The sequence below is a fragment of the Corvus kubaryi genome, unplaced genomic scaffold, assembly GCF_017639235.1.
Source record: "Corvus kubaryi isolate FWS band 111438036 unplaced genomic scaffold, C.kubaryi_AGA036_p1.0 37397, whole genome shotgun sequence".
NCBI lineage: Eukaryota > Metazoa > Chordata > Aves > Passeriformes > Corvidae > Corvus > Corvus kubaryi.
This window is the reverse complement of record NW_024581136.1, coordinates 7,161,451-7,180,048: the sequence shown is the minus strand read 5'-3', so window position 1 is coordinate 7,180,048 and position 18,598 is coordinate 7,161,451. Positions and strand designations below refer to the sequence as shown.

At 40.0% G+C, this 18,598-nt stretch overlaps 1 protein-coding gene across 2 annotated transcripts; it reads right to left on the bottom strand.

The window, feature by feature from the left end:
* Nucleotides 1-218: 218 nt before the first annotated feature.
* On the bottom strand, nucleotides 219-18,378 carry DIPK2A (divergent protein kinase domain 2A). 2 transcript variants are annotated; one of them, XM_042042023.1, is made up of 3 exons: nucleotides 17,662-18,378; nucleotides 5,617-5,920; nucleotides 219-3,174 (listed from the first exon to the last, which is right to left on the bottom strand). In XM_042042023.1, the coding sequence occupies exons 1-3, from the start codon at nucleotides 18,313-18,315 to the stop codon at nucleotides 2,843-2,845; spliced, it is 1,290 nt and encodes a 429-aa protein (XP_041897957.1). In that variant the 5' UTR covers nucleotides 18,316-18,378; the 3' UTR covers nucleotides 219-2,842. The 2 variants fall into 2 exon arrangements, with proteins under 2 accessions (XP_041897957.1, XP_041897958.1); XM_042042024.1 differs by lacking the exon at nucleotides 17,662-18,378 and adding an exon at nucleotides 6,860-6,963.
* Between the last annotated feature and the right edge of the window lie 220 nt (nucleotides 18,379-18,598).

Here is an 18,598-nt window from a genome sequence, read left to right as displayed (position 1 = left end):
TCTTCTAACTGAGAAAATCAAAATTAATTTGTAACAGTAAACAAATTTTTTAATATGTGAAACTACCAAAAATCCCCACTTCTGATGATGGTGCATTCTGGAACACTACAAAAACTAGTTCTATGTATATTTTAATGCATGCTAGACTACGACAATCCCAAAAGACTCAGTTAATCCTAAAAGACTTACTGACCTGAAAATGAATAGCTGAGACAAGGTTCTTAAAGTATTCTTTATTAATATCATTAGAAGTTGCAGAAACAACTTTCTTATAATATAAAGGCACAGGGAGACAATTTTGATAAAATATTCCAAACAAACAGTAACTTACAGTACAAAAGGACAATTTTAATGCACATACAAACCCCAAACATCTCATTCAAAAATATTTCACCATGTTCATCAATAATAATGGGCAATGACTAAAAATATAAATTGTTATTGTACAATAAATATCTCACAGGTGCAAATGGAACAAGATTTATTGCTCTCCACAATGTTTTCCCTGTAGTGTTTTTGTTGTAGTGGGGGTTTTTGGGGCTTGTTTTCTTTTCACTTCAAAGTTCCTTTTACAAGCAGCTTTAGTAACTTGTTTCTGGAGGGACTAAACCCCAAACAAAATCTAACAGAACATTCTGACAGTTACAGAACTGTCTCAAGTAGTAACCAAAACTGGCAGTGTTCGATTCCTTCACAACTTCAACAATCATACTCCACTCTCTCTTTGGGAAATGTGGTAGATGTTTAAAAATCAACTGTAGTGGTAAGTCAAGGCTTTTATGGTAGGGTGGTAGTACCTAGTCTGAGGATTAGTCTATTTTCTTCAAATAAGTGGATTTTATGAAGACATATAACATGAACCTTTTCCAATAGCTTGTGCCAGAACAAGCACATAAAACTGTTCAAATGAGGGGAGAAATTAAAATTAAAAGCTGCACTGAACATTCTAACTTCAGAAAACAAGACAAGGGACTGGGAACAAATTAAGACTACAGCGGCAATGATCGCGTAAGAGTGAGAATTTCCAATTCTAAAATATACTTAATCATAGAATCTTTAAAGTTGGAAAAGATCTTTAAGATCATCAAGTCCAACCAGCAACCCAGCACCACCACCATCTTCACCATTAAACCATGTCCTCAAAACACAGCGACTTAAGAAATCAAAGAGCACTCTGCATCTCTGCACAGCTCCACTCTGAGCTTTGAGAAAGAAGTCAGTGAGTTTGCCATTTCCCTCACTTGCACTTGCAGAACAATTTCCATCAGGCTTTGATGCAGTACAGGAGGCAGAGCAGCCTGCTCTTGGAAGTAGCACACATTACCTTGCTCAGAACTATGTTTAGCTTGTACAAAATAGTGTTTTATACACGCATTTAAGAAATATTAGTTTCCTTCATTACTGTTACAAGAAGTAATATGCACACATTTCCTAAGAGTATATTTGTATGAACAAGATTTCAGGAAAATGAAGCATAGTAGTTGTAAAAATTAAACAAAACCAAAAACTGAGGAGAAAGCATTCAAGTGAGTTCTTGTAGCAGTAACTGAGGCTTTTACAAAAACTGTGATTTATGAGAACAACTCTGTATTTACACAAACCTCAACAAGTCCATTTCAACTGCACTGGGAATAATCAAACTTAGCTCATGAAAAGGTACCTAGAGTGAGTACAGCTTACTGGTAAACCAAAAGATGAATATTCAGGAAATTCCATTCAACACACCTCGAAGGATGTAAAACAAACTGCTAACTTGCTTGACATTATTATTCAAATTAGGGTTTTCTCTAGCATAAGTACACAGTTTTAGAAGTTCTTCAGAAAGTAACCTAGGACAATCAAAATCTGAATTTTGAAAATTATTAGCTTCACTAAAGTATAGCATTTTTTGTTTACTATGTGTTCAAAAACTAATAAACAAAACCATTTTCTTTGGTTTATGCTTAACTACACCAGACTAGTAATTTTTTATTTTTAGTCAATCTTCTATCCCCAATTCAAATTAATACTGAACTTTTTATTGTAGTGTCTTTCCAATTTTCAAATTATCTCTGTTAAAAATAAGAGTTTGCTCATACCATGATTTCCTGTTAAACAGCCATCAGTATATACTGGCACGAAGGGAAGTTTTGTACAATAGTTACATTAAGTGATATTTCCAACAGCAGAACCACAGAAGACATTAAACAAATGTTAGTTCAAGTGAAATTTGAGTTTATAATGATCTCAAAAAAACAAACCACAATGTCTAAGCATGGCAAAATACAGTGTAAAACCCCCTAAAATTAGACAGTAAACTTCAGAATCCTGCACTCACAGTAGGAATGGTCTGCACAGCATTGATGTGAAAGCCTGTTCAGTTTGAAACAATGCAGACAGCTAGATTTACCTGGATGTAAATGCCACTTCAAGGTGTTTAAACAAACACAAAAATGAGACAATGATGTCAGGAAAAAGGCCTTTAAAACAGGCCGCCAGTCTAACTTGACTTTCCAAGTAAGAACATCAGTTTCACAAAACTGTGACACTAATGCAGTTTTATGTAAAGTACCCTTTGACACACAAGCTGTCAATTAAGCTATCACAGTCTTTTGTGACCTACTCCCTTTCAAACAGTTAGGGAGGAAAGTCAATAGTAGCTCAAGTTTTAATTCAGTAAGTACCTTGTTTGTTTGCAAAGGAACATTATAACACCATAAAATTCTATTTTTACAGTATTTAGAAAACTGATAAACTAGGGTTTTTTATTCTCTCTTTTTAACACATGAGTCCAAAGCTTCTTTTTTCTATGTGTCTTTGCAATAGTGTTTTAGCCAGTGTTGCAAAAGAATTTCACTGTGGACTACCTCACGTTGTTGCTCAGTTGTGCAAGGTATTCCCGGAGTTCCTTGGCGGCTTGGAATCGACCGTATCTTTTCTTTGGGTTGGCACACTCGTCCAGCAGGGCTTCCAGGCGCCCGTCTTTGGCAATCTCAGCTGGGGGGTCGTGGAGGAGCCCCCCTGAAGTGCCTCGCCATGTGGCATGTCTGGATAAAAGGTTCTGACAAACGGCGTAATAGTTGTGGTCCACAGTGACACGAGCACAAAGAATCTCTTTAGAGAAGGACAGACAAGCTTCTTTATCACAGTCATCAAACTTGCTTTCGTACCACACGTCCCAGTTCTCAGGTTTATCTGTGAAATATAAGGAGACAGGAAAAAGAAGTGAGAGGGGGGAGGAAGAAGCGTGTCTGAATACCATCAGAAGCTCAATACACAACAAACTGCTAACATTTAAACTACAAACCAATTTTGTTTAGATAAACTCTGAAATGTATTGGCCTAAAACTGCATCTGATAGTTTGGTACATCCTTCTGCTGAAATGGTCCTGACAAAACAAAAAATAAGGGAAAGAAAGAAAGAGGGCAAAATAGATTGCTGCTGGTTTTGCTTTCTTCTCTTTGCTGAGTAAACACATGAAATCTACATTCACACATACCCAGAGGAAAAAACGTAGCATGAGCAAGTACCAGAGAACAATCCACAGCCAAAGCTGAGAGAAAAACAAACAAGCAACATGATTTATTCTAGCAACATAGATTTGGTTTCTCCAGTTGCCCTGGAAACTACTGCTGGCAAGTGGTCTACCAAAGCCTAAAACAACATTCCAAAGTAATTACTATAAACTTCTGAAACTTTATCTTCTATCTTACTTTTGACATGGCAGTAACCATTAAGAATATAAAAAAGTAGATGCATTACTTATAATCTTTGAAGAAAGTAAAATTCAGCAAAGCAAATGGCATTTATGTACAAGTACAAACCTCTCTCCTTGGTAGTTTTCTTTAACTTAAAACCTGATCTACATAACATACCTTATGCAGTAATAATACTTAAAAGGTTACTAAGTGGGAGCTCTCGTGAGTTCTTACTACTTATTGCTAGAAAACTTTCATCTTAAGTTTCCAGACTACTGCCAGCTTTGAGAAGAGGTCCTTGTCATGGAGTCCCATAGCTTTGCAGATCTCTCTTAGCAGTGTGAGGTACAAAAAAAAATTAATCTGTGCTTGGCTAGTCTCTGAGCTGACTATTGGTCTTCTCATTCACGGCACACTGACAGTTTAGAAAAAAAAAGAGTACTGAAGGATGACAGTTAAAACTATAAAAACATGGTGTAAGATGTGTAGAATTAACAGCAAATTCAATGTGGAAAAAAATCCAGCAAAGGAGAATGGGAAAAAAGGGCTTCAGCAAATTCAAACATGATATCCCACGCAGAGTACAATCAGGTACTACTGTAGAGTGCAATTGGATAGAACGTACACACTGAAATAGCTAAACAGGCATATTAATGATTGTGGACAGAGATTGTCTAATGGAACTTTCCAGAAGATTCATGAAATCAGTATTAAATGTCAACCACAACACAAGTTATTGTGTTCTTGATTTAGATCACAGATCACACACCAAAATCCTGGCTGGGACAACAGATGTGACACTTCCAGCATTCAGCTTCTGCAAGGAGCTACTCACTCCTATTCCACATACATATCAACATTTTCAGAGTTCATCTGGATGTCTTTCTGCCTGAGCAATTCAGACATGCTCCAAAAATGAAAGCCTTCAGTAATATTATTTTAAGAGGGAAGGAAAGGAACAGAACAGAAAAGAATGGAATGGACAGAGTTCTAAAGTAAATGTACTGGATATCCAACACATTAAAAGGTTTCCTTGGTAGGCTCATAAAGTTTTAATCTAAGCTTTAGAACGTATAATAAATCTAATAAAAAACAACCAAACAAACAACCCCGAAACGCATTTCCTTGTGGAAAAGTGTGGGGATAGAAAAACACAGTCCAAAACTTAATTCTGCAGCACAACATATGAAGCCTATATGCAAAGCTTAATAAATCCATTCACCCAAAGCAAACTGGAATCACTTGGCCTGTTGCCATGAACTTCTGCAGAATCCAGGGTCTCATGTTCAATGTCTCCAGCCCTTAGGTCTGTTAAATCTTCCTTATAAGCTCAAAAAGAATATAAGCCCATGTGATGCCACTTTGTCAAACACCTCTTCTGCTGCCACTGCTTTGAGCTTTTACAGTTGACAGAAAGAAAATTAATTTGGAAACAGCACTATAATCACCCATTCCTTCAGTTCCATTATTAGAGAACCAACCAGAACCACTGAAGCAAAGTCAGGCTATGGGACTAAGGCAAAGCAGGCACTAACACTGTTAGTCACTCACGGAAAGTAGAATTCCAAGACCTCTAAAAGTGCTTCCGGGAAAAGACAAAAGGGACCTCTCTCTCTTAGCTAAGGTAGACAAGACAGCCAGGCTGCTTATCTGTCCATTTGTCCAAACACACCCAGCATCAATACTCTCTTCCCATCCCCATCTCTTCCTTTATGCAGCTTTACAGTACTTAAAAGTGTCCAGGTACGCTCTTCATGAAATTGACAAATTGGTCAAGCTAATTAGTAGTCTAACCGCAGAAGAAAGCTAATTCGTTTGTTAATTAGTAGTCTAGTTGTAAAGCCAACAAAATACGTATTTAGCAACCACACATACTTTAAATATTGCAGAGAAAGAAGTGAGACACATGGGGTGAGGGGAGTGAAAGAAGAAACTTACTCTGTCTGATCAACCTTTTGTCTGCTACCAGAACGTTTTCTGCATCTACAATGATAACTTTTCCATCTCTTGGTCCCACTGCAAAGTTGTCAAAGCTGACATCAAGGAGGTAGAGTGCAAATTCAAAGTCATTATTTGTCAGCTGCTCAGCTATTTCCATTAATTGCCAGGCCAGATCCACTCGCTTCTCCCATGGTGCATTAAAGTAACTCCACAGCTCTTCTCCCACATAGTTGACAGCCACCATTCTTCCGCACGCTCCCAAGTACTTTGCGAATGGCCAACCCTCATCAGATGGAAAACTCTGTATATAAAAAATTTTTGACATTTTAATTAATACAAAACAGTTTAGATTTTAAAAGGCTTTTCAATAAAACTTAGAAGAAAAAGCTGTAAATACCCATCAAAACTATAATCCATATATTTCTAAGTTTCAAAGGGAAAGGAAAAACAATAGAAAATGTATTTATGTGAGCAAGAGGCCTTGCTGAACTAGTGAAGGGAAAAAGTTGGATGACCTGAAGCAATACACAACCCATATCTAGCTTTCCATATATACACACACACTCACATATATTCACACACACAATTCCACCAACCATCTTTTTCTCTTGGTGTTTTATTACACATCTCTTGTAGTAATTCAAGTATATTTCCCATCAAGATATTCTTGCATTTGATCTTTTAATTAAAATCAATTCTTTTAATAATCTAAAGAAAAAAAACTTCACAAAGTGGCACCTCCTTCTCTCCATCACCATCCCTTCCATTTTTCCTAGTTGATGGGATTCTTTTGAGGTTTCTTATTTTTCTCGTATACCATAACAGTCTATCTCTTGATTAATTGCTCTATTTATACTGTGTGCTTCTTACACAGGGCCACTTAACATTTTTATCAACAGTAAAATCTGTCTCCAACAGTACCTTTCTGTGAAGTTAACACAAGAGACTGAACAGAAATGACACACTAAAAGCAATTACAAAACAACCCACAACACACCAGCATGGTTTTCCTAATTCAGCTATGCTGAATGTGCCCTAGGACTTCGATATGGACAAGCACTTAAAAAGTACCCTCCAAACTGTGGAGGAATGCTGAATAGGAATGCAACAGGAAGAAACTACAAAAGCACTAATTTAAGAAACCACAAATTTATAGAAGTTAGCACTCTAAGAGTATGATGTACACTAATTTTAACTATTAGGAGATACCACGTGCCCATGCCCCTTCCTCGTGTTCTACCTTGCTATCATGTCACCAGACACAACTCATGACCAATTCTGCAGCAATGATGTAGCAAAGGTTCTACCACAGTTGGGGTGAACAGCATGGTGGCGTTTCAGGATGCATGAAAGCTTTATACCTCCTGGAAACCACAATGGAAGAAAACATTTATTGTAAACTGGGGAAAGAGACTGGAAGGAAACACCTCATGCAGACGGATCTGAACTACAAGACCATGCAGGGAAGAGGTGCCTAATATAACAAACCTTGTCTATATAGTACACGTGAAGAAACTAAAATCATAATTAATATACATAATTGACAACGTTTGCCATTTTTATGGCAAAAAGGCATGAAGCTGCTCTCTAAGGTGGCAAAGCGTAGAAGACAATTTCTGGGCAAGTAACCATGTTTACCACTGCAAAGAACCACCCTTCTTGGTTGGGCAAAAGAGCCATGTTAATTACAGAATAGGTACAAAGTTTTTGACGTGTCTGTATGTCTGAACTTCAACTCTATTTTTATCACGTGATCTACTCACGTAAGCAAAACAGGTTGTGATAAATCCTGACAATAATACAGAACTAATTTCACACATTTGAGACCAGTATGGCATTTTCAAGCTGTGATACCACATAACTCAGCAGAACTAAATCTCTCTCAGTAATTAAATCTACCATGCAATAGGGAAGACATTATCCAGCCTCCAGGCTTATTTACCTGCAGGATTCAGGGCAATTAATGAAGGTGGTAAGTACAGCCAAATATCTGCCAGTTCAGGTCAAGTGTCACATTCCAGAGTTAAGAGGATTTTGGGGGCATTTTTACTTGTTTTGTGGTTAACAAAATAACCTTCCAACAACTGAAGTATGCGCTAATTCAGTATTCCTTACTTATTCTAAGCAGACTATATAATAAAAACATGGCTGTGGTATCAATAAATGTCACCAAAGGGGTATTTCATGTGCATTTATCATGACTGTATTCAGCCCCGAACCAAAACAAAATAAGAAGCAAATGGCTGTTTTCCATCAAATGAAATTATTTTACCTACATCAGATAAACTTCTCTTTAAATTGGAGAAAAGTTACCTGATTCTATTTCCTGATAAGCACAGGCTTAACTAATTTCACCAAATGTGCATGACATTTTCATATTGCTGCATTGTATCAGCACGCAACTCGATGCTTAAATATTTTTATTTAAATATTACTTTGGACCACCCCACTCCTTTTCTTTTCCATGGTTCTCCTTTTCTATGTTCCAATCCTGCCCTGCTTATGACTCTGCCTCCCTTTTCAAACACAAATTCAACCACAAGCAGTTGAACCTGGCAAAGGATGTGCTACCATTGGAAGCAAAGGTGTCCCTCCCTTCCAACCCACCAAGCACACTCATTTCAATCCCCTGCACATCATTAGGAAAGCAAGGCTGGTACTTGCTGGGCTGGTGCTCCATTGGCTCAGAGCCCGATCGATATCATCACAGGCTGGGATGTACTGGTGAGAGGAAGAGAGAAGGCCTCAACAGTCGAGTGCAGAAGAGAGAAGGAGCTAAGGGGACTTTTCCTTTCCAGCAGCAGCAGTGATTTATGTAATGGATTAAACTGATTTTCGAGGTACAGCTTTAGACACTGATCTTTCAAATATATCTGTTATGGTTCCTGCACTGTGTACACTGAATTTCATTTCAGACAAGAAATCCTAGGAGCAGTCTGGTTTATTCAGAAGTGCACACCTTCATGTTACCAGTAGAATATCTGCATGCCATGCTGTAACAGATATATTTATAACACTGTGGCAATAAAAACATCTTTTGACAACAGGAGTTCGGGGAATCCTGCCAACATCTGCACATGTACAAACAACATCTCTGCTTTGGCCCCCTTCCAACTGGCATGTAACAGCCACATCTACACTTCATTACCCAAGTCAGTAGCCGAAGAAGGGGATAAAAATATGTACAAGTGCCTCATTCAGCAGTTTTTATATTCACTTGGTGAATTTGACAAGAATATTAATTGAGGTGCAGATCTCTTGTCTTTGCAAGCAGCGATTTGTAACTTTTTGTACTATTCTATTTTGAAAGGTGTTTTCTAAGAGGAAACTGCAGCTAACTTAACACAAGGATTTTTTTGTTCATGTATTAAAATTTTGAAAATAAGAAATGAAAACAAATCTGTATGACAAATAAACATGTTTTCCATGAACAAGTTGCATTTAGAAACAAAAAGCTTCATAGATCGCTGTCAAAAATCTGATTTCTGTGGAGTAATGCATAACCTTGGTTTTGGTTTTATTTTCTCAAATTATCAGTAGTCTAAATATTTAATTAGATAATTTTGTACTTGAATATGCTATTTGCAGACTTAAAAATGTGCATTTGACAATTAAGGTAAAAACTAAGCTCTTGCTGAAAACCAGAATCAGCTGTTTTGTGACAAAATAATCTGATTCTGATGCACCCACTCACATTTCATCTGTGAACACACACATAAATGCCATGGAAACCATAGATATTTAAACTTTTTAATGTGTTTTAAAATAAAGTAACACATATCAAAACCTACAAATAGGTAGCTTAGTAAGTTCCCCCTCAATAACGCTGTTATCTTTCTGTATTCAGACAAATATGTATAACCTTCTAACAGAAAGCCGGAAAACAGTAAAGATACCAAAAACTTCTGCTACCTTCATTCCCACTGACACACCCCCAAAACATATTTTGCTTGCTCTAATTAGTGTAGCTCCAAGATATCTCTCTAAGCAAGGCTCAAAAACCTAAACAAACCCTGTCAAAGGGACAACAGATATGCTGTTCCTGAAAGAATAATACTGCATTTATGCCTTTAAAAAAATACACTGTAGTCTCAGAAAAAATATTAAGAATTAACAGAGCAAATTTATCACTTCACTGAAGCAGAAAACACACTATCAGTGCATTTGTCTTCCTCACTTCCATCTGTCTAAACCTGAGAAGATGCCAAAATGTGCCAGTGCATTTTGTTCAGAGCTGTGACTTAGATCAGGCAGTGAAGACTCACCAGCTTGAAGCTGATGAAGCCTATTGTATTCTGCAGTAACACAAATCCCCTTTGAATTAAACACTTAAAAGAGTATTAGTTTATCATAATGAAGCATAAAACTCATAATCAAGACCAAAAAGCCAGACCAGCTTAAGTAACAACTGACATTTTTGTTCCACTGTATCACTAAAATCCAAGCTTTTCATTCTCAAAACTATTCCAGAAGATTCTCTGTATGTCACCTCCAACATTTGCAGGAAGTGAGTTCCAGCTCAGAAAAAATACCCCAGACAAAATCTGCCCAAACAAAGACCTACCTCTTATACGTGATGAAATTTTAAAAAACACACACAAAACAGAGTGGGGACTTCTCTCCGTGGGACCCTGAAGAACTTCATGGCAAAATTACCCTCTCCCTGACACCTTCATTAAATCATCCTGCTAAACCGCATCTGCCCAGGCACAAACAGGCATGGCACGGAGAATTTAAATAGCATGTTCTTCCTCAAAAGGAAAATTGGTTCTCTCTCAGAGCACTGCTGATTCTGCAGTGTAAACAAAAGCAGCACTTGTACTAGTACCGAGGCAAATAAGCAGAGCTCTGGAACCATGAAGAGCTGGAGAGCAGATTTTACAATGATGCTTTTCGGATCAAAGGAGTTACAAAGCACAGTCTAAACACAGATGCCTCCTTTTGTCAGGAATTGATCTGCATTCTGGAAGATATGTATTCAAATGATTTTCTGAATGCTAGTGAGTACAATGAAAACCATTTAATTCTGAACTATATGCCACACCATTTGACATTTACCTAGAAGTCCCACAGAAGTTATACATATATAGCCAACAGCACAGAGTGAACAAGAGTACTCCAAACATTGGTGTTCCCATTGAAACCATGTTTCTTTTATTTATTTGACCGCTGTTCAAGTTTGACTAAATTTCAAACAGTTATTACATACAATTCATGCCAACAAGAAGTACATACCAGGCTTAATTGACATACTATAGGACAAAAATACACAAAATTCTAAATACTCAATTTTTAAGTTGAACACCTCAGCTGTAAAAGCTGTATTTCACAATGCCAGCAGAGATATGCCTCTTTTCCAAATAAATTAATGAACAATGATTAAACTCGAGAACCATAGTAAAGCAAATTTAATGTCATTATTGGTTGTCACCTGTTCAAATTAGTTCGTAGTTCATAAAAGTTTGTTCAGATTAAATTTGCAACAGATGAAAATAATCACTGTGTATTTACTTCTCATCAGTAGTGAGCGAGACAAAAACAAAGCCTCAATTACTTAATTCAGGGAAGTAAAACGCAACTCCCCCTATACATCTGACATACCAGAACAACATTGGTATTACAAAGTTTGTAATGTGGGGTAACAAGCATTTTTCTGCTACTGAAAACTACAAGAGCAAGAATTTCTCAGGAGAATTTCTATTTAAGTCTATATAGTGACTTCCCTGCAGCCTTTAAATTCAGACAGCCATTCATCATAATATACACCCCACAATAACGTCAAGAATTTCTAGACTATTTTAAAATATCCCTTATAATTTACCCTACATGTTTTCAGTCTAGGGAACTTTCACTAGAAAGAAGAATGAGAATAGTTTTGATAATTTAAGGAACATAATTAAATATGACAGTTAACATGACAAGTACAAGCCAATTCTGGTCTAATATGTACAGTCATATGTCACTGCAAAAAATGATTCTTCAGTTTTCAATACAACCAAATCAGTGGAACATTCTTGTAACATGAGGCCACTCCATTTTAATTCAACAAAGAACAATTTTCCGTTCCTTTTAAAAAGATTCACAATGGAAATTCAGTCTATTAAAATCCTAGTATCTGTATGAGCCAGGATTTAAATAAGTCCACTCAAGGACATGTCAGGTAGTGCAGATAACTGCCTTAAATCCACTACTTGGTTTATGGCAGCAGAATTACAGATCAGAAACACCAAATTGAGTAAAGAAGAAAGTTTAAAGGGTCCCAAGTATTAAAACTGAATTGCCATTCTACATTCTACCAATGTATTTAGAATAGAGCTACAAAAAATAACTTATGATTAGAAAAGCGTGTATGAAAAAATAGAGGAATTTGCCCATTTACTTCTTATGTCTAGATCAGCAAAAAGATTCTGTGGAACATTTGGCTAAATTGCTACTTTGAGTGAATTCTGTGCAAGAAATTGTTTCAAAGTGATCAGCTGAAGTTTTAATATATGTTTACCAGATGTCAACTATTGCTCTCCCCATAACAAAATCAAACAGAAAACCCAATGATGACATGTAGAGAAACCAGAATAATTTTAGGTTATGCGGCAACAGACTGTTCATGCAGAGTAATTATACTAGGAATAGAGATACAGCTGTTGGGTTTGTTTTGTTTTGCTTTTTCCCCACAAGGAATAAGAATGATCAGAAGTTGTGAGAAAAATAAAGTCATTAAGCTTAAGTATTTAGAGAACTAAAACCATATCTGAGGGAGGGGCAATGATTTACACAGGCTATTAAAAATGCAGAAATACTACTATTTGGCACATAGAGATTGGCATTTCCTCTTAGAGAAATAAAAGTCCTTGAGACTTGTAATTTAAATCCCAGACACAAATGTTCACTATCATTCTTTGAAGAATTGTCATTTAAACTGGTTGTTAAAAGCTACAGCTTGAGACAAAGTTGCATTAATGCACTCTGGATTTAATTGGCAGATACCTTCTAGAGTTAGAAGAAATATTCCTTACGTGAAAGCATTTTACCTTAACAGCACAGTATGTGTGCAAATTCCAAGTTTGCTTTGTGTTGGTCTAATTTTTTCCATAGTAGCTAGTGTGGGGCTGTGTTTTGGATTTGTGCTGGAAATGGCATTGATAATTCAGGGATGCTTCAGCTGTTGCTGAGCAGTGATTACACAGAGCCAAGGCCTTTTCTGCTCCACATCCCACCAGTGAGGGGAACGGGGGTGCACAAGAAGCTCAGAGGGGACACAGCCAGGACAGCTGATCCAAGGAATATTCCATTCCATATGGCATCATGATCAGCATGTGAAGCTGGGGGGAAGGAGAAGAAAGGAGGGGGGACACACATCCAGAGTGACAGCACATCTTCCCAAGTCACCATTCCATGTGATGGAGCCCGGCTGTCCTGGCAATGGCTGAGCACCTGCCTGCCCATGGGAATTGCTGAACAAATCCCTTGTTTGGCTTTGCCTTCCTTATTAAACTGTCTTGGTATCAACCCACAAGTTTTCTCACTTCTACTCTCCCAATTCTCTCCCCCATCCCAGTGTGACAGGAGGGAGCTGCGTGGGGCTGAGTTCCCAGCTGGGGTTAAACCACGACACTCTGAAAACAAAGCAAACACAGTGACATTTCCATATGGCACCTGGCAACACTGTAAACCAACAAAACAATGGCAAGATTGAGGGTTGCAAGACCAGTTATATGTGCACTTTTGTGACAACAACTTATAAACCCTGTGTTTCAGTTTTGCCAGGACAGACATAAACTGTCTTTTCAGGTAAGCATAAGATCTTAGGAGAAATACAATCTAACTGAAAAACAGTTTTGTAATCTAGAAACAATTTTTATTTCAGCTGTCTTGAGCCAGATTGAACTTTCTCTAACTCTGAGAAAAGAAATTTTCTGGTTTTACCCTGGATTTGGGGCATTGTTGTTTTTTCTTGTTTTAAGTACTAAACTTAAAACTTTGCCACTGGCAAAATGTGTCAGACACTGCGTGGTTGCACACCATGGCTCACAGCATGGCAGCTACAGTGGCACGACAGCAGCAGCTCAAGAACTGTTATCCAAAACTGTTAGGAGACTGCCACAGCGCCTCCAAAGAGGAAATCTGGAGGCTGACAGGGATCAGGGCAGGAGCTCTATGAAAAATAAGAGGTACCACACCTTTTGGTTCTATTAACAGTAAGTTTATGTTCCAACTTGCAAGTGAAGATAAAAATTAATCAAGTTACTTGATAAAGTTGAATAACATCCACTATTTAAGCAGATATCACTGTTGAAAAAAATCTCAAAAACTTTCTCCACTGCATGTATTTTACAAGACAAACTAGAAGCTGGGTGGTTTATATCAAGTCCCAACACAAGGATAAATCTGCTTACATCCATGGCAGTTCTATGAATTCTACAAAGAGCGAACAGTCACACTGCACTCAGTCTGTAATTCAAGTTATCTTTTAAATTTTTCTGTTTCTTCCTAAGGCAACTTCGGCCAACCTATCTTTGCAAGTGCTTGATGCACACCATCATCATATTCAGTTGGAAATAAGATACCATGCATAGATCCTATCCTCCAGGTGATTCCCATTTAAAACACTCTGCTAATCAGTGAATGAATTGAAACAGCACCAAGTTTTGTTGTTGCTTTTGTCCAAGTACAATGTTCATGCCTATATGAAATACTGATTTAGATGTAGCATTTTGATTACAAATATGACCTTATTTTATTAAAAAGTATTCATCTTTATTGCAGAAAACAACTATTAGGAGGAGAGCGGAAAAAACCCCAAATCTATCAGAAGTTCAATCTTTAGCATGTAAGTTCTTTCGTTCAAATGTGAATTCATATGAAAACTGCAAAAGGATTTAATTAGTGAGTAGTTTAGCAAGATTCTACAGAAGAAATATTAGTGTTTTAATACCCCAAAAAAATATGTGAACTGTACTTGAACAATACTACCGCTGTCATTCCATTTCCTTAATGAAGTAAAATGGCAAAAGGGTCTGAATTCTTCCCTGAGTACACCTGGACAATAGATGTGAACAAAGGTTAACAAGAAAGTTATGAAAAACACAAATAGTGAGTTAGGATTACAACATGTAATCTACACTAAACTGTGCAGTGTTACACTTCTGATGAACAGTAACATCAGGCTATGGGTTAAATCCCCACCTGAAAAATTCCCACAGCAGAAGCTGTAAATCAGTTGTGACGATGCAGTTCATGAGCAACACCGCTTCAGGAATAATCCATACTCCACACAGGCTTCAAGCTAAAATCCCAGTCGCTGATGAAAAGCCTCATAATCCACAAATTGCTGGGTCTTGTAGATGACTACAGTGAATTTTCTATTATAAATGAAAGATCAAGCTTTGAATTCCTACTAAATTGCCTATTTACATTTAGCTGTAATGCAATTAAGCAACACAGAACTTAAATGCACTGTACACCAGGAGTTTAGACATTATCTCTACTTCTAAACCAAAACTGTTATGAATAACAGTGCTCAGTCACTGTAGTGTTCTATGAAAGGCTCAAGGCAAAAATAAGCAATATTTTTCCTTGTGCCCTCCAGTGACAGACAGCATGAGTTAAATCCATCTATTTATTGATTTATTTTAAATTAAAATCTGATTCTTCATACAACATTGTGTAGGTTTCTTTTCTTGGAAGCAGATAATTTTTAAAACAAGCCTATAAGTTTCATTCCCATAGCACTACCTGCCTTCATCGACACTGCAGAAACTATACCATAAAATGTTTTATATATGTTACGTACTAATACAAACAACCTTCTCAGTAGTCAGTTATCAATTCTAGAAAGTAACCACCTCTCGCACGTTGCTGTTGCAAGAGCTGCAGCATACAGAATTACCCGTTCCTTACGTGTTTCTCAGGTAGACACAGAGCCTGGAGTACTAGGGAATGGGAAGAGTTCATACAGATTCATGTATTTTAGATATTTCATTCCTAATTGAGGGAAGGTCTTCAAACCTCAAGTACCCATTACCAAAGTTAATTAACACTCTTCTGGAGAAACCACTAGGAGTGTTTAAGCACACAAAGCTGGCCTGAAGCTCCCCAGAAATATTGTCCAAGCTATGCCTAAACATCAACATTTACAACACTATGAAACATTTTTGATCTGTTAAAAGGTGGCAGACTTGCTTTAATATGCTCTGAACTGCTAAAAGCTGTCTCATTTCCCACCAGTTTGACCTGCTCTGTTCCCAGCTGCACCTTTGCTGAAATAAATGTCGAGCAGAATGCTTAAGTCCATGCAAGATTTTATTCTCTTTAGCAAATTTGCTTGACAATCTCAGGACTCTTCTACAGTTCATCAAGAAGCTGAGAGGAATCAACGGTCTTAATCAACCCACTGCTTATGATCCAGCCCATTACAGTAAATGCTGCAAGTGTACCATACCCTTTGTAAAGAATACGTTGCCCTGTGAATTATGAAGAAACACAGCTGTTCTCTGGCCATCTAGGTCTACGCTCAGTATGTTGAAACCACTGCTGAAAACCAAAAAAGTAAGTTGTATGAAATGCAGCCAAAACAAATCACTTCTCAAAGAATTTCTGAATATACTCAGCAGAGCAAAGCAGTTTTGATTTTCTTACTTAAGTGGAGTTTCCTTTCTCACTGTGCTCAGGAGCAACTTCATAGCAAAATGGAAGAGACTTACTGTTCCCTCAAGTCTGCTGAGAACCAAACTGGAAACACACTTTGAAAACAAAACTGAAGAGCTGTACATGGAGAGACTGAAGGGCAGAATGCATACCACCCAAAAACATATGTAATTTGTAATTAAGTTCATAAATTGATTTTATAGAAATTAGTCAGTAGGCAAACTTTCTGGAGGGTAAAGCCTTGCAGCACTGCTTTTTGAGCATTTCTTGGCCTCTCACTAGAGAAACAGCAGATGTTAACAGTAATCATGAGGTGATGTTTTCAAAACATATTTTCAAATATTATTTTAATCATACACTGGATAAAGGCAAGGACAGTTTAGTAGTTAGACAAAACAGTTCTTATTCCAAACCTAGATACTAAAGGCACACTTGGGAATTCCCTTGATCATGTTAAAAGCCAAAATGCAAGGCATCCCATCTGAATAGATACAGAATAGAAGCAACTGCGTGGTGCCACAGAATAGAAGTTTCCTATGCATTTTTCACGTAAAAATTTACATAACATATTAAAGCACAAATTTCAGATAGGTGCACATAACCCACGCCCCTAATTAAAGACTAGGAAATAGGTATTTGTAGTCCGAAAATAGACCGACGAATAAATGAACAGTGTTCTCTCTTCAGCGGTTACCTATCTCTAATTTCTACCAGCAGTAACTATATTTAGTTCACATTAAGAACATGACATAGCACATGAGTCAGTTTCTGACAAGGAAAGCACAACAGCATCGCAGCACAGTCTCTACGCACTCTCTCTTGAACTAGACCTTAAGAAATGAATCACGGGCACCCACAGCTCCCTGGGAATATATGAATTGTGGAACACGCTGACACCGAACTATGCGAAAGGCACAAGTAAGCAGAGAGCATCAGCCGCCAGCACTGACCCGCTGCGCTCCTGCGGGACGGCGGCTGCCGCTCGGTACCCGACAGCACAGCGGTATGGGGATGGAGTTAAAACCCTGAGGAGGACGGCAAATCGGGAAAACACACGCAGTCTTTGAGGGAGGAAGGAAGGAGGAGAGCTGATGAGGCTGAGCGAGCTAAAGAAACGCCTCCTGCCCGGAGGCAGGGACCCGAGACCCTCTGCTCAGCCCGCCCCGCCGGTACCTCTGCAGGAGAGTCAGTCAGGGCACAGAGCCAGCGGCGGCCCCCGCGATCCGGCGGGATTTGGGGCCAGCTGCCCGGGAGCCCTCGGCCCCCGCCCGCAGACACGGCGGCAGCGGCGAGGGGCAGGAAGGGCCATTCCGGCGAGGGTCCCGCCGGGACGGGCAGCACCGGGAGCACCGGCGGGAGCAGGCGGACGCCCACTGGGGCACTGCCGGCCGCCCTTACCTGCAGCACCAGCGGCTCGGGGTTGAAGGCGAGGGTGATGAGGAGCTGCATGCGCTCCGAGTCTTTCAGGTTCCGCAGCAGGAAGCTGCCCGAATCCTTGGTCTCAGCGTAGCGGCGCACCAGGCGGTCGAGCAGGCGCTGCGAGGGGCAGTGCACCAGGTCGGACCAGCCCTCCACGGCGCCGGGGGTGAGCAGCCGCACGTCGCCGTTCAGGCTGGCGAACTCGGTGGCGGGCAGCGCCTGCAGCAGGTCGCAGCGGCCCCTGCCGGTGGCACGGCGGCAAATCTTGGTGTCGATGTCGGCGAGCTCCTGCGCCGAGCCCAGGCGCTTCAGCACGACGCGGCGGGAGCCCTCACGGGGTTCCCCGTACCGCGCGAAGTACACGTTCTTCACGTTGAAGAAGTCCAGCAGGCGCAGGCGGCCCCAGCTCTCCAGCCGCAGCTGCCCGTTGAGGAACTTGCGGCACCAGCTGGTGCCCCAGCAGGCCGGGCACTTATTGAGCTGCAGGAAGCGCCGCTCCGACAGCTCGTTGCGCTGCAGCGAGGCCAGCAGCGAGTGCGTGTTCAGCACCAGCGCCGCCGCCAGGCTGCCCAGCACCGCCAGCTTCACGTAGCGGTACAGCCGCCCCAACTTCAGCGACACCAGCCGCAGCATCGTCCCGGGCCGCGCCGGGCCCCCCGCCCTTCGCCGCGCTCGCTGCCCGCCCCGGCCGCGCCGCGGCTCCGGCTCCAATAAACTCCCCGCCTCGCTGCCCGCCCGATAAAAGGCGGCCAAGTTACTGAGGGGCCGGCGGGGAGGGGGAGGGCAGGGGAGGGGGGGCGGCGCCTGCAGCGCGCGGGCCCGGGCGGACCCGCCCCCGGGGAGGGGCTCGGGCTCCGCCGCCGCCGCTCCCGCCGCCGCCGAGCCCCCCCGCCCCAGGGGGCTCCTCCCCCTCCCG